This window comes from Lutjanus erythropterus, chromosome 1, assembly GCF_056507025.1.
Source record: "Lutjanus erythropterus isolate fLutEry1 chromosome 1, fLutEry1.hap2, whole genome shotgun sequence".
In the NCBI taxonomy this organism is placed as follows: Eukaryota; Metazoa; Chordata; class Actinopteri; order Lutjaniformes; family Lutjanidae; genus Lutjanus; species Lutjanus erythropterus.
In genome coordinates this window covers 17,391,517-17,408,425 of record NC_139317.1, presented here as the reverse complement: position 1 = coordinate 17,408,425, position 16,909 = coordinate 17,391,517, and the positions used below count along the sequence as shown (strand labels likewise).

General features: G+C 38.1%; 1 protein-coding gene across 1 annotated transcript; it reads right to left on the bottom strand.

The window, feature by feature from the left end:
* Positions 1–927: 927 nt before the first annotated feature.
* Positions 928–16,087, bottom strand: nkpd1 (NTPase, KAP family P-loop domain containing 1). Its single transcript, XM_084723945.1, has 7 exons — positions 14,996–16,087; positions 11,433–11,499; positions 9,263–9,379; positions 6,978–7,300; positions 4,846–6,309; positions 3,756–4,067; positions 928–1,635 (listed from the first exon to the last, which is right to left on the bottom strand). The coding sequence occupies exons 2-6, from the start codon at positions 11,449–11,451 to the stop codon at positions 3,774–3,776; spliced, it is 2,217 nt and encodes a 738-aa protein (XP_084580071.1). The 5' UTR covers positions 11,452–11,499; positions 14,996–16,087; the 3' UTR covers positions 928–1,635; positions 3,756–3,773.
* Between the last annotated feature and the right edge of the window lie 822 nt (positions 16,088–16,909).

The window sequence follows — 16,909 nt, the reverse complement described above, 5'->3', positions numbered from 1 at the left end:
AGTCACACCCAATAAAGACGAGCTATGGGCTTGTTAATGTTTATTCATTTTATCTGATAAATATTGTTAATGTTTCTGTATTAACTGGCCTTTGGCCTCCTGTCACTTTGCAAAAGTAGCTCACAGGCAAATCAAATTGAGTATCACTGCATTACAGTTTACCTCGTAAAGCGGTAACTAAATTGTTAACGGAAAACTAAAACCCCTCCATTTAGATAAATATCTTCACATGCACGCCACACTTTTGTGTGATAGATCAGAGGAAAAAACTGAAAATAAATTTTCTGGAGTTTCTTATGTAATCTGTAATTATATACTTTAACAGTACTGATTATTTTAGAAGCAACGTCTGTATGTTTTCTTGATAATGCGTTTCACAGTTTTTGTTTTTTTTTACCTTCCTGATCATTCTCTACTTGCCACCTTTCCTTCTGTAACACACTGACGCAGAAAAAACTCAAGTGTTGTTGTATAATAGTCCTTTTTCTCAGCAGACATTCTGAAGTGTCAGTATAAAAAGCACAGTATCGTTAGTAATATTAACAGCTATTGTATTCAAGTGTCACAGTGAGTCAGCATGCACAATACGTGTAAACTATAGCAGTGAAACTGTGACATGTTGAAATATCTGCTGTGAAAAATGCCTACTATAGGAACATGCAAGACATAAAAAAGACCTCTTGTCCCTCTTAAGTTAACAAACATGTACATGATAGTTACTTGAAATAGTCAGAGGAGATTAACCATTTTCTAGGTAGTGTTTTTGCTAACAAGAGTTTATCACAAGCTCCTGTAGCTAAGTAAAGTGAATGTGATTACTTCACACTTAAAATAAACTCCTCAGTTCATGAATGTTAATTCATGTGAAGTTAAAGTGTCGAGAATAAAGTTGAAATGCCAAGAATAAAGTAAAAAATGTGGGAGGAGGGAGGAAGGTATTTTTAAATTTTTCATTTTGAGAATAGAGTTGAAATTTCAAGAATGTAAAAGTAACTTTATTTTCAATATTTCAACTTCCTCCTCTGATGTCTTTTTTCTTTTGCCTGACAGTAATACTGAAAATTTAATTTTGTTCAAGACCTTTTTTACGTTGTCCTCAATATACAAAATAACAAAAAACACCCCCACACCCCTCCCAAACAAAACAAACCCCAATAAAAATTATCCTCTTCTCTTTTTCCTTCCTTTATTCACAAAATTTTGCCTTTAGAGGACTGAACCAGAATGCCTCTGAATGTCTTTTTTGGATAAATTGGAGTCTTTGGGGGAATGTGATAAACCAAAACCGTTAAGTCCAGTCAGGCAGCTCATTACATATAAATGTTTGAGACTAGACAGAATGCAATTCAATTTGGTGTCAAGGCTCAATCACCTCCCCAGATGAGAATGCGGGGAGTGATCAATTGAACTGCCTCAAAGGGATTGTAGAGAGGAGGCGTATGTTGGAGTGGAGGAAGGAGCAAAACAGAATATATGTAAATATTTGAGCAGCAGTTCAGCAGTGACAGTGGCAGACTGGCATTAACAGACAGAGCACTTAAGCACAGACGTTGTCATGGCATCATCCTCATCAGCAGCGATGGTGGTGCAGGTGCTGGAGTCATCTGCCTGAACTAATGCGTCATGTACCACTGCCTGAATGGAAAAGAGTCAGAGGAGGATGATCAGTACATTCATAAAATTAGAACATCCACAAATGTTCTTCAAGAAAAGATCTACTTCAACTGGTTTATGGCTTAAAGTGTTAAGCAACCAGATAACCTAATGGTGAATATTCCATTATTTTGGGATATATATTTATGTCCGTTCTTGTCAAGAATTAGTTGAGAAGATTGATACCAGTTTTGTATTTGCTCAGTTTAGTTTAGCATAAAGACTCAAAACAGGGGCGAACAGTTCGCTAAAATTAGGAAACACACAATAAGCGTCAAATTAACATGTTGTATCTGGCTTGTTTAATCCACACAAAATCAAAATTGTAAAAATGCTAAAGTCTTACTGCGAATTTCTTGAACAGAGCCACAGCACAGTGACACAATTAGTGACAATAGTGAACTTTAGATGTGTTGGTAGGTGTTTTTTTAAAGCACCAGCTATTTTCCCTGGTTTCCACTCTTTATGCTCAGCTAAGATAATTAGGAAATAATAATAATAATAATAATAATAATGATAATAATACTACTACTACTACTACTACTACTACTACTACTACTACTAATAATAATAATAATAATAATAATAATAATAATAATAATAATAATAATAATAATAACAACAACAACAACAACAACAACAACAACAACAACAACAACAACAATAATAATAATAATAATAATAATGATTAATAATCAGTGATTTTCATAGGAGGCATTTTGATTTGTCATATCCAGTGTCAATTTGGACAAGAATTTTAAGTTTAGTTTTAGTCTTAGGTGCTTGTGGGAAATTGCAGTTAGTTCAATGTAGCCAGGTAATCAAGGTGTACAGAGTATTTCTAAACGGTTTAAATAGTGCTACATGATCCTGCTGTGAAATTATTGTCATAAAGGGTGTTTCCTTTGCATTAAGAGCAGCACATTCCTCTGGTTGAGGTACACTGTCGCTTTAAGAGCAGCAAAGGTTCAGCCTAGCATTGTCTAGTACTGTCTAGTACTATCTTGTACTGTCTAGCATTGTCTAGTACTGCCTAGTATTGTCCAGAACTGCCTATTGTTGTCTAATACAGTCTAGTCAAGTCTAGTATACACTGTAAAACTGGGGTTCATTAGAGTAGAACAAGAGGCATTGTGCTAGAGTCTTTCTACTGTAAGTGTTCTTATATGTTGTACTACCTACACCACTGTTTAACATTATTACTGTATTACATTATTACTTTTCTCGAAGAAAAGTGCATTGACTGTGATTTATGTAAAACACTCAAAAATACAGTCTCATCATTTTTGCTCTGGCCACATTAAAGTCACATTTTATTGTTTTGTTTTGTTCAGTTTTTTTTGGTAATGCAAATCTTGAATCCTCATCCTCAATACATGCAGTCTGTCTTTTGGTTGATATATAAAAGAAAGGTGTTGACGGGTCTTTCTTTGCTTTTTTCTTCTCACCTGCCAGTCTGATAGTGAAGGTGGCCTGTTGAGACGCCAGCTGGAGTTTTATTTGGCTTTTTAAGATAGCTAAATTTATTAGTGCTTTGAGATGGCAACTTATTGTGATCTAAATTAAATTGTCCATGTTGCATTGTCATCACAATTTATTAATGAAATAAAACAATGTCAACAAATACTTACCATAAATATTTTTGTTGACAAAATTAACAATGGTAATAGCAGTAAAAGTACAGGTGGATTAAACTTTGTTAATGAATGCTCAGTTCTATTAAATGCCCCAGTAAGCAGTCAGTCAGTGAGCTGGCATGCACAATACCAGAACCCTAGAACTAACTCACCTAAATGGAATGAAGTTGTTTTTAATGATACCAATTACACCTGTGCTTTTCCTGTTATGCCGTGCCAAAATGGCTGCTGTGAAAAAGGTCCATTACCTGTTGGCTGCAGTGTCATATTTAGCTTAGAGATACAAGAGTGGTAATGATCTTCTCATCTAACTCTTGGCAAGAAAAAAATTCTAAAATATTGAAAAATTCTTTTACTAATTTAATAAAATTGGCACACTTTTCATTGCATTTTTAGTGTATCATTACCAAAAATATTAATAAATGTTACACATACAGATCATAACTGTAGGGGTATCACACTTACTGGAACTGGAGTGAATTTCTACATGCAGCTTTTAACCGGACTGGCATTAGACGAGTAGTAATGGGCGAGATGTGGGGGAAATCTAGGCAGTGGGCTCTGAGAATGAGAAGACGTCAGTGACAGGTTCTTGTGTTGTGGTCGAAGATGTGATGGTAAACCCAAGAAGTGCAGTCTGAAAGTTGCCCATTCTCCGAAGTTCATGCCGAGAAGCTTTTTAAGGTCATCTGGATCACCAAAGACCAGTGCCGAACCGTTGAGGCCGTTGCTCATCACAATATCAACATACTTACTGGGGAATTTCATCCTCTCCAACTAGGAAAAAGAAGAAAAATTAAGTTGGTGTCCACCATTCCTGTGCTTGATTTAAAATTGCCTGCCTATGTACGCATAAAGGATTCACAGGAAATAATGCAGCATATTCAGCATTTTGGTTTGGAACTTTATCAACAGCCTCACTGTTTAGTGGTGGAAGAAGCAGTGAGATCTAAAAGTACACAAGTATCCCCAAAATGTACTTAAGTATAAAAGTAATAGTACTCATTATGTAGAATGGCTCCTTTCACATTGCTATGTTATTGTAGAATATTACTTTCTGTTTATTACTTTGTGTTTTTTTGGGGGGCTTTTATTTTGGAGAGGTCACAGTAAATGCAACGTGTTTGTCAATAAAATTTGTAGCACTAACAGAAACCGCAGTTCTAAAAACGTGTTCTTTCTCTGTACTTTTTGACAGCAGATCAGTTTTAATTATCCCAGAGAGTAATTGAACAGTAATGTGCAGCTACAGTAAGCTGTTAGATGAGATGATAAGGCAGCCCACCTCCAACTAGGGCTGAACAATTAAAAAAACAAAAGCAAACTAAATATGACTATTTTCACACATTTTTACACCATTATTCTCAATTTTAAAGACAGTAATTAAAATAATTCTGGTGTGATTTTCGTGGGGATCTGTGCCAAAGATGAAAGACTCAAGAAGTGTTTGGTGTGGTATTAAATCACACTTCCTGTTACAACCAGTAACCAAGGGCATTCCCAAATCAACTAGGAATTAAATCTTAAAGATTATAACTTAAAAGGCATTTCTTACCTCTTCACATAAATCTTCTGTTTTCATATTGATGATAGTTGTGATTGGCAGAGGAGCCAGGTTCCTCATCCAACCAGAATCTTTCAGCCTGGATGTCCCTCTGATCTGAGCCAGCTCGTTCCTAATCGAATGATCCAGGTTTACTGTCGCCGCTTCAAATGTCTTCAAGTGACTCACGGTGAATTGGAAATCTACCGTGAGAAATCTTTCAAACATCTCAGGATCTCCGTCCTGTTCGAGGAGGTCCTCGATCTGTGCACTCATAACATACAGCTCTGCCCTGGACTCACTGAAGACGTTCCATAAGGTCTTTGAATCACCAATCTTGGCTGCATTTCCATCAATATCTGCTCTCTGCTGTGCATCTTCCACACACTGGATGATCCAGCTGAGGCGGCATGGCCACTGATTGGCCAAGACCACCCATGCTGCAATGTATTCTTTGTGAGGAAGCTCTTCTTTGATCAAGGCCTTCATGATTATCACAGTCACTCGAATGGAGTTGATGACTCTTCTCATTGACATGGCATCATCCAACATGTACTTGTCTAGCTTCCTTTCATTGCTGGTCAGGATACTCTTGACCAACCCCTCTACCTCTTCATCGTTAACATCTGGTGCCTCTGTACTTCTATCAATCAGTGAATCTAACTCTCCCTGTCTTGATTCAGTCACCACTAAAGGTATATCTGTGGAAGATGCTGTTTCAAGGTATCCAGTTCTCTGTTTCTCCTCCTTTCTGCTTTTGTCATTGGCAATTTTTGAATTGCCAGTAAGACTGTAAAATAAACTGCGCTTAGAATCATCACACAGTGGTGGGACAGTGAAGGCCACTGTCACAATGCTGTTCAGCAGTGCATACGCTCTGTCCTCTTTGCTGAAACGGCCATCTGCAAAGTTCACTTTCTGCACAAGCACATCTGGGTTGACAGCCAGAATGGAAATAAACGGACTCTCCTCATCTGAGAGTAGAATGTTAATGGCATCTAGAACCGCAACAATTTTCTTGGGGGAGCACCGGTCCAGATTAGTGATCTTGAGTACCACTCGGATCCGTCTCCTCTCAAACACCTCCATAAATTGGATGAAGCAAGACAGAAACCACATTTCGTTCCTCACTTCGTTCATGAAGCCCAGTTGGCTGCTGACTCGCTCATTGTCCATGCCCTTCTTGATGTTCAGATCCTGGTTGACAATGAGGTTCTTACCCATCAGAAAGGCAAACCTCAGTGCGCTAGCGGCCGGTACTCCTAATGCAGCGATGACCAAGCCCTCCAGCACACCCACCTGGCCTTTTGTTCCATTCACCCCCTGGCCTGGTTCTACCTCGTGTTGGGGAAAGCCAATAGGCAACAGCACTGCCAGGAGGATAATTGGTACCAGAATAATGCACAGGACGAGAAACCACAGAGGGCAGCAGCAAACCTTTTTGGACCTCCACTCATTAGGACCATCCTCCACTATCTGAAATAAAACACAGATCAAATGAGCAGCAGGTTAGACTTCACTTCCATGTTTTTTGCTAACTGAATGGCTTTGGAGATGGCAGTGTCAGTCCTTGGTTTGTTGGTGGGTACTTCACTTTGGTCTTCCATCACTGAAATATCTAACAATCTTAAAGTTGGTATGAATGGACTAGCAGAGTGCTTATTGCTTATGCATTTCCCGTAACAGGCAGCTAGGGAAAGACTTGTCACTGGTCCAAGATTGTAGGAAGGACGAAGGTATATACTTGCTGCTCCCAGTGAACATGGCTGTATGGAACAAAAACAGCCTCCAAGAAGAACTGAGGCCAGTTTGACCACAGAGAATACAGTACCAAGGTGGTTTGCTTGCTGGGTTTGGCTCCTGGCACCCTGGGCTAAGTCACGGCTACCCGGGCTAGTGGCACTTAACTAAGTTACTGTAGCAACAACATCTTTCCATTAGGAAGCTCTGTTAATGTCCGTGTTGGTCTTGGTGGCTGTGTTTGTCCTGGTGAACAGCAGTGCTCACTGGGAAGCTGTTAAGCCTGGTTCTGTGTTTCAAAAATTACTTTGTTTATCATTGTTGGGCCAGATATTGGCATACTGGTGACACTTAAACATCAATTTTGCCTTCATTTTAACTTAAAGGTAAGACAAATCACAAACCTTCTTCTTGATTTCCTCCTCTTCATCATGTTGTGCCACACGGTAGAGTACAAGCTGTAACTTCCCAAAGTTCATCTGCATGGCCTGAAACAGCCGTATGGCGAGCCCGGCCCAGAGCAGGTCACTGCCTGCAAAATGCCAGGCACTAAAATGCACATAAATGAACCTGATGTTATGGTGTTGCTGATTCTCTGTAGTCCAGACGGGCCTGTAGAAGAGCATTCGGCCAATGAGAGCTAAAAAGCCAGTAAATGAAGGATTAACTGAGCGAGGCCTGGATTTTTCTTTCTGCTCAATCCTCAAAGACTCCTGCTTCGTGTTCGCTGAGGAGACACAAAACATATTACATTTAGGATAAATCATTAAGCTTGCTCAGGTGGTAACAGTGTAAATCAAGGCAGGGAGGTATCAAGACAAGTAAAACAACAACAAGTTGGGTAATTGGCTTGGACATAAAGAGGATAATGAATAGGTTTTTAAAATGCTATGTGGAATATTATAGCAATAAGTTATCCGGCTGTCACTGACCCTAATAAAATGCCCCAGACATGACATTAAATACAAAAAATCATATTCTTCTGCAAAAATTGTCAGATGCAAATGACTGTGCTTTTTCAATTGTGCAAGTCAAGGCATGATGCATAGTAAAAAGTTCCAATACAGAGTGAACAGTATTTCATAGTTGTCTAGTTTTGGTATTTTATGGACATTAATGTGATCATAAAGCCTGGTTCAACATGTGCAATTCTGTTTGCCAAGGTTTAAAAAAGAAAAATCATCATGACAACCTCATACTGGGTACCACAGTGAAACAACCTTAAACTTGTCTTTTCTATTGAAACCTGCCACTGAATAGAGCACATGCTCCACTCAGTCTGTTCAATGTCACTTGTTTGTAAAATGAAAATATGTAATTTCATGTTTGACTCTTCATATATTTTCTGTGCAAGAAGACTATGGCTACTATTTGATGTCTCTTAATATGTGGTTCCTTGTTTCTTTTTGCATTTTTTATTCTTACATTTTAAAAAAAGTTTGCGTCTTTAAAGTTAAAGCTGGGATTTCTCTGTTGTTTGTGATGTAAAACTAAACTTATTGTTTAGGAACAACAGGTTTAAACTGTAATTTAATGTATGTCTCATGACACTGAGGGGATTGTTGTGCACAGCCTCTGAAAGGGCACCTTTCTATTTAAGGCAACCACCTGTAATTACAATTATTTACTATACATCCTGCATATGATATGAATGTGCTGAGGGTGTGTGATGAGTGTAACTTTGTTTGATGTGCACACTGTTTAGGAGAAGTATGGTATGCATACTTAAGGACACAGCCATCAGAGGCCTGTAAGGCAGAAATGCAACATCCACTTTTCAATCAATCACTTGTGGAGAAGTCATTAAAGCATGAGCCGGCTCTGAGCTGGTGCACAGGTCATTCACTTGCCAAGAAGTAGCTCAGTGATTTCCTGTCTGCAGTGGCTAAGTTAATACAAGAATTAACCAGAGACCGTCTTGTGATGGGATCACATCAGCTGCAACGCACGACAACATGTTGACATTCCAACCCATGAGTACTCAGTAGTTATTACTTCATTATTACCAGCTGTGACAGCATGTGGCTTTTATTGTTTTCACCCTGTGAGACTGTGTACGTGTCATCATGTCAAATATGGTCTTTGAGACACCTAATGTAACAAGAACTACTACAGAAACAGTTTTGAGTATTTTGCCAGGTGTTTACATGTCTGTCTGTGGACAGATTTTGTCAATGTGGCAGCATCACAACTGAGCAAGATGCAGCCATGAAACTTCACAGGTGTGTAGTTCAGATCAAAATAAGGGCCGAGTTTGAAGATGGCCTTAGTCCAAGCAAGGGTGCTGGGGGTGTGAATCATAGTCATATCACTGCCTATTGGCAACAGGAAATTACAGGCCCTATACTGTTATAAACTGCCCCTAGCAGGTTAACCAGATCCACATCATATGTGGTCAACAAAGTCTTAAGACCTTGATGAAGCTAAAAAGTGAATCTTGTGAGTTTTCATTGAATGGCATCGTCATGATGGCACATTATTCATCACAAAACAGGAAGTTGTTGTAAACGGAGTGTACAGCATGGTTGGTATTGTTTCCACTTCCACCTTATAACCTTGTAACATCCCACAGTTCTGAAACCACAGACTGTAGCCACCGCCACAGAGTTTCAAGTGGCTGATTAAAGCAAAAGCCATCCAGCAGACAAAAGACACAACATGTTGGGGTACATACAGAGTACTAACATACCTTCCATTTGTCCGAGGATCATGTTAATTCGATTTTGACATGCAGAGTAGAGTCCTATAGTTGCAGGTGATGAAACTTTTGTCAGGGTCTTGGACAGGGCATAAGCATAAATATCATCTGAAAGAAAAAAACCCCAGCAAGAATAACATATTTCATTTCGCATTTTGATTTCTATCCACATTAACTTAAACAATACAAAAATATATTAGAGGTTGAAAGATTATTTGATGCACCCATTAAAAGAATTTCTCACATTAAAACTGAGAGGACTGGAGAACTGGATCTCCACGCTCACAGGACTAATTATAACCGACAATGTTCTTTTAGCTCAATAATGCTGAACTAAAATGAAACGACAGTGCAGGTACATGACAGTTGTTCATCTGTGCAGTGATAAGGTGTGACTTTACATGTGTCAGGGACCTGTTCAAAGCAAAGACTGTGGTCACAGATGAGTATTTGCATTTTCAGAGGAAATGAGGAAGTAAAATTTGAGCCCTTGAACAGGAATGGTGAAGTCACTGTTTACTGAATATTGCATTGTACACTATTGCTGTGAGGGCTACAGTATATTGTAGGTTATATTATATTATATTATATATATATAATAAGAGCTTCAAAATACTTTTTATGTGACAATACTTGTAATAAAGAGAATGGTGCTGTGGTGATTCCTGCTCTGTTCCCAGAACACCTGTTCTTGCTCTATGTAACTTGGGTTACACTAAGTCACACACACCACCAGCTATGTCACTGATTTTGGTGAAACTGGATCATACATGGAGCAGCCTTTACAGACATCATGGCAGAGACTGAGAGACCAAAGAAGACATTGACAGAGGAAGCTAAGAACAGGAGGGAGTGACCAAGCAAGAAACCGCTGGACAAGAGTAAATGTCAGGCTGGATTTTTAGTTATTTTGTGAAATAACAGGCTGCAAACAGATGCTGAGCTGGGACTAATGAGTAATATAGGCTGGTTTGCTGTGTCTTGTGTTGTTGCACTTGCTTGATGTTTGGCTGTGTTAGCAGAAAGCGCAAGAGCTGCAAATACAGTGTTAACTAATCATGAGCTCTAAATGCAACATGATTAAATCAGTTATAATCAATTTTCATTTTAAAGACATAAATACTTCTAAAGAAGTTGTAAAAGTAGTGAAATTGTACCCAAATCTTAATGCCCATTATAAGGTTTAAGTACAACATGCTTATTTCAAAACCAAACATAGAGACAGATTTTCAAACAAAAATACAAAGCAACCATAACTGCTGGCTAAATCATTTACAATGACAAAAGATGCAGCCATGAAGTTATGGTTGCTTTGTATTTTTGTTTGAAAACAAAAATACAAAGCAACCATAACTGCTGGCTAAATCATTTACAATGACAAAAATAACTATCTATTTGAATTTCCTGAAGAAAACACCTGTGATTGCTGCACCTGCTGCTGCAGCTGCTGTTCGCCAGCCCAGCTTCAGTCCCAGCAAAAAGTGTTGGTGATTCACATCTGAAGATATGACCCGATATAGGTGGTAATTGAATAATGTGTCCAAGAGATATGATGGTGTTTTATTAACAGTCACAAAGTGCAGCTATTGATGTCATGCCTGTATTGGTCATACATGTGCTTATGGAGAAGCCGTGTACCAAGTTTAATTTTTATTAAAGACAACAGAACTATACATACATATACATATTATATATATATATGTATGTGTGTGTATATATGTATATATATATATATATATATATATATATATATATATATATATATATATATACATATATATATATATGTATATGTACACACACACACACACACACACACACACATATATACATATATATATATATATATATATATATATATATATATATATATATATATATATATATGTATATATATATATATATATATATATATATATATATATACATATATATATATATAGATAGATAGATAGATAGATATTGGCAATCACACAATAATGTGTTTATCTGATGCAGGAGACATTATGTGCATGTTCCTGATTTAGATTCAGTTCATGAACGCTCACAGGCGACTGTCTATTAGTTCACTAACAAAATGAAACTGAAAGTAAAACTGAGCCCTTCGGAGCAGGAGAGGACAAATCTGTACCATATGTGTCATTACCCGCAAATAACTTACCTTTTGTTGGCTTAGACATGATGACTGTTTGGTGGGAGGCGAAGCTTTCACGGAAAATCCCTCTGACCTGTGACGAATAACAAACAGCAGGGACTTCAGATGGTGCAGGCAGTGGAGGTGTATGTGTGTGTCTGCTTTCGGTTTAACAGGTTCCTCCACATTTGTTGATGAAGTGTGCAGGAATTATTATAGCCGAAAGGGATATCCCTGCATCATTTGGAGACACATAATTTCTTCCACTGTGAAGTTAGCTATGGATGTTTGTTATGTTTTTCAACCAATGCAGGGTGACAATAAACAACCCGAAAGGAGTAGAAATGCTTAAATAAAGAAAAACACCTGACCCCTGGAAAATTAAAACAACTGTAAATTCTGTAAATAAATGTTCTGACTGAGAGGCAGGTACACTGTGTATTTACTATTCATGTCATAGTGTTTTTAAGCATTTTAATAATCACATCAGTGTCTTCGTCACGTCGTTCATTCAAACACGACGGAAACAAAATAAAAGTCACAAAAAAACAAAAAAAAAATCTCAGCTTGTATTTTCACTGCTGCAGTCATCAAGTTGGTTATAATAAACTCTTAATTCACTGCGTCAGATATTGTGAGGAGTGAGAAGGAGGTCAAACATCACGAGAAAACGGTGGAGAAACAGCCTGTAGAGTCATTTATTTCAGCCAAAGATAAGTTTGTGATTGTTTGTGAAGTGGAAAGACGAGAATGAAGATGATGATGCTAGCTAGCAAATGTTGTTAACAGTTATAAGACAGTGGTTCTGGGACCTCCTATAAATGCAGTATTTCACTCAGCAGTGGCAAACACAGTGGTGACTATTAGAGATGGGGCTTCAGTTCGACCAGAACTCAGCCAGACACCAAAAATACAGCAAAATGGAAAAAGATTTCACTTGAAAAAGCAGCAGGCAGCCAGGTAGCTTGTGACATGTGATTTTGTTTGATATTAAGAGCTGTAACAATTTTATCATTGTAAATTTTCATTTTTATCATTCTTTGTTCTCTGTTTAAGTACCACACACTTAGCATAGGTGTCCAGTTTTATTATTTCCATCTACCAGCACAGCCCGGTCTGTGCTGCACTATTGGAAGTAGCTTTAAAAAGAAAATTCAAGTCTCTAAAAACTGTTTTCTAATAGACTCAGGGATGAGTTTCAGTCTCCTAAATAACACAGTCCTTTGCAGATCCTCCGGTACGCTGCGAAAGTCCACCTTGAAAAAGGCAGCGCTATCAAGTTAGCCACCTAGCAACAGTGTTTGTCTTGACTGCTTTGTCTTGAGCAAGATAGCTGGCTTTAGAGATGGCCTAAGGGGATTATCTTTAGTCCCACCCATAAAAATGTGACTGGTTAATTCACCTGTCACTTTCTAAACAAACACAGGCTGTGGCCTTCTGTCCCAGTGATGAAGTCCAAACCAGTGAGTGAGCCAACTCTAACCTTTCTCCGCCTAGACACAACAAAATAATCTGATTGGATAACTCTATTTTGCTGTTTTCAGGACAGTAACCCTTTCAGAACAGAAGCAAACTTGATAGAAAATGAGGTTAAAATTAGAAGAGAATAGATAGATGGCTCTCAGGGTTCCCCACTGCAAAACGGTTTTGCAGGACGTAGCAGTGCAGACTTCAGTAAGCTTAGCATGAGTGAGTGGGTGAGCTCAGTGACCATCTCAGTCTGTGCTCTAAATATAAAGTATTTCTAAAGCTTGGAAAATTAGGCAAACCAGACTGAATAATATGTACATACAATATGATTGAGATTGATTGTTTGTAACCCCTGTAAGCTGGTTTGTGCAAGATACACTGGCATCAGAATACAGACCCCACATCTTAGTACATTTTGTGTTGGACATAATTTAGTCCATCTTGTCAATATATTTTGGCAATGTTTAGTTTGGGGGAGGAATAAACACAAGCAAGTTGTTTATCCACCTCTTTGACATGAGCCTGAAAGTTTACTCATCTAATTTCAAATCAACTGTATCAGTCAATGAAGGGAAACATGGGTCAAAAATACAGTTTACCCACCTCTGTATGTATCATCCTGATTTAGTTTCCAGTATAATGTCAATTTGAGAATTAATCTACAGTCAGGTAAAAGTCATTTGAGGATCAGGGAAGTCCAATGTTAGTCGTGATTGCAGTTGGGCAGCAGCACAAGGAGCCAATCTCTATGAGTACCTTTGTAAACTGATGATCACATAAATATATAAAAAAAAAATCATTTCTGCTTGAAGTTATAATTAGACGTGATGTTTCTGGTAGATTTAATCTTAGAGTTAAGGAAAAGATTAGGTTAATAAACAAACTTTTTAGGTTACAGTTTTGTTAGCTTATCCATAAAGTGACAAGATGAACCAATGCAAGCTTACATGAACGCACATCAGGCACACAACACTGTGTGTGACACAGGACGCAGGATAAGTTACCACCCCAAGGTAAAATATGCTTTCAGGGAGTTCCAGTTGTTCCTGACCGGTGTACCGAGGCACACTAGCGTGCCATGAGGCAAGTCCAGTTGTGCCGTGGGATTTTGTGCCAGCCATTATTACAACACACAACTACACAAAAAGTTATGAATGAAATTTTAATTTGACTACATCAGTACATTGTACGGACTCATTTCCAAAGAAAGAGGCAAATTCTATAAGCTAAAAATTATTTGGAAATCTTTCTGTCAAAGTCAACCCCTGTTTTTGCAGTTTGGGCAGGTGCCAGATGGTGGGAATTATGATGATGCCTTATTACTTATTATTACCATTATGCAGTTATTATGCATATCCATTCAGTAGCTGGGCCCATGTCTGTGAAAGTGCTCATGCAAAGACTTGACGAAGCATGACACAGGTGATGTAAATTGTTTAAGAAGATGCAAACTTACTGTATGTCAATGAACTTTCAGTCACCAGCGAGGGGAGCTGCATTGCAGAAACCTATTGATTTGACAGCGTTGATTCACTAAACTCCATTTAACTTGAGGAGCTCATGTTAAAGATTTATTTGCTCATGTGTCAAAAACCCCCTACAGCTAAATGGAAAGCACCCAGTGTCGGCTGAATGTCCTTGAGAGTGCTTACATGGCAAAAACCAGAAACTCACAACAAATAGTGACTTTTTTTTTTCCTTTTTCAGAGTGCTGATTGACAGGCATTTAAGAGAGTTGTTTTAAGATGGTATCCTGACATTCATGCATGGCTATGCACCCTCCTGGAGGTCAGGCTTTTTTTTTATGAGCACAGAAATGTCAACAGTTTTGCTGTGTCAATGATTACCTTGCATTACCTCGTCCCTTTCCCTGAGGGCAACATACTTTTTCTCTTTGTCCTGCCTGCACACGCCTAATAGCTTCACAGACAGCCTGACAGAAGTGCAAAACAGACTTTACAGACTTTTATTTTTGATAAAAGTTTATGCTTAACTTTGACATCGCAACCTTTGATTGTGTATCAAAAGAAATTAAACTAGAGCTGAAAAAGGTTTGCAATGATGCGCTAAGCTGTCATAAAATAATGACTGGTGTTATATTTGGATAGAGATTTGCTTACCTGGTTAAGTTCCAAATGTCAGTCCTGATCTCTACTTTGACTCATCTGTATTAGTTAATTGTAACGTATCCAGAAAACAGAGAGAACCATGCAGCTGCAGCTCAGGTGTAGTGAACCTTACAACCCCCCAAGACTTCAGTGCCGTAAAACTTTACAACACTGATAAGAGGGCAAAGAAAAGCCACCTGATAACCATGAGCTATGTCTGTAGGCTGGACACTTTTCAGGAAGTGAAGTCACATTCGAGATGAAATTATTTGTGAGAGATGGAGCTGTACATTTCTTCCATTCTCCTTTTCCAATCCGTTACCCCATACTCCTGCTCCCAATCTTCTCTCTATTCATAGAATCGAAGTGAAGTGGGTAGTTCCTGAAAGCATTACAAGATAGAAAAATCCCCATTCTTGCAATAGCTTCTGGCGTTCACTGTCCAACTTTTTCAGTCCATGGAAAAATGTAACAAATGAGTGATTTCATGCTGGAGCCTGGGGTCTGCATGATTCATGAACTGAATTCCTAGTTTGGAGTCCCTCAGGTTGAGAATGGCTGGGTTGCTCTGCCTGGCCTGAACTGACATGCATAGCAGTTGAGATGCCAAAGCAGCAGCACCAAAGTCTTTTTTTGCCCAGAGCAGGATTCGTTATGACATAACTGGTTAGTCAAGCTTTGAAAAACAAGCTAGGAGCCTAATTTCCCTTGGCATATTTACTTCTTCTTCTTCTTCTTCTTCTTCTTTTTTTTTTTTTTTTTACATTAGCCTACTTTTACCATCTGGTGTTGCGGTATATCTTACAACACAAGTCCTTCACAAACTACTACAAAAAAACTTTGCGATGTAAATCATATCAAGGTGGATTTTTTTTAATGCACAAATTTCTGATGTTGTTTTTAAAGTGAAGGCTGCACATCTCATTTGCATCAATGACAAGATCTTTCATTAAGCTAGTCTTTTGTAGACTGATATCCACTTACGTCCCCAGTAGCATATAAGAGTTTTAGAAAGAACATACTGGTATAAACATAGATGTATGCTGACAAAAAGCTTTGTGGGCACAGCTATTAGTAGGTACATAACTATTAGCTATAGAAGCAGGCAGGTTTCAAGGTTGAGTCTTTTATTTTAATTAATTTATTTTTTTTTTTAGGTTTTCATACCATTCTAAAGCTTCCCAGCAGTGTGCCTTATGTATTAAAATCCAGAAGTGACATATGACACTGCCACATATAACCCCCCGGTTGAATGAGGGGGTGGAAGGGCAACAGAACTCTAACCTACATCACTTTTTTGTTTTTTTACTAATGGCTGAGAAGGAGTTTCCATTTGAAAAACTCAGAAAAGAGCTCAGATGAAGTTGTTCTTTAATGGTAAAGACTTTTTGTTCTTATTTAACCTACAACAAGGAGTATTTCACAGCATAACAGTCTCAATTTAATAGTGATGACTGTATGACCTACATAAGAAAACAAGACCATTGAAGAGAAGTTAATTCCTGCCCCTGACCAGGGGGCAGGAATTAAGAATAACTAGAATAACTAATTTGAAAGTTCCTTGTGGTGACTTTAAATTATGTGAGATTGAAGACTGAAATATTTTTATTTACTAACATATTTTTTTGTCATATATTAATTCTAAATATATGCTGATAACAGAGCTACGCATTTTGGTGAGTTTTTCTGGATGGCTATTGTGTTTCAGGAAGGGAACTTTTTTTGTGACAGACTTTGTTCGTTGAGCTTCCGCTGGAAAACAGAATTTTTTTGTTTGCAATGTAAAGTTTTATAGCAGGTCATATTCTTGTCCAAGAAATATTTCACCACTGCAACTAATACTTGTGGATGCTCAGAAATCCACATATAGTAGGCTGCTGGGCCACACACAATAAATAACACAACTACTGTAACTAATGCTAATGT

What these genes read in the sequence shown, in the direction of transcription:
- nkpd1 (XM_084723945.1), bottom strand. An exon ending in GATCCTCGGACAAATGGAAG is followed by an intron (nt 7,301 to 9,262) that starts GTATGTTAGTAC and finishes GTGTCTCCTCAG; the next exon opens with CGAACACGAAGCAGGAGTCT. An exon ending in CAGAAGATTTATGTGAAGAG is followed by an intron (nt 4,068 to 4,845) that starts GTAAGAAATGCC and finishes TCTTTTTCCTAG; the next exon opens with TTGGAGAGGATGAAATTCCC.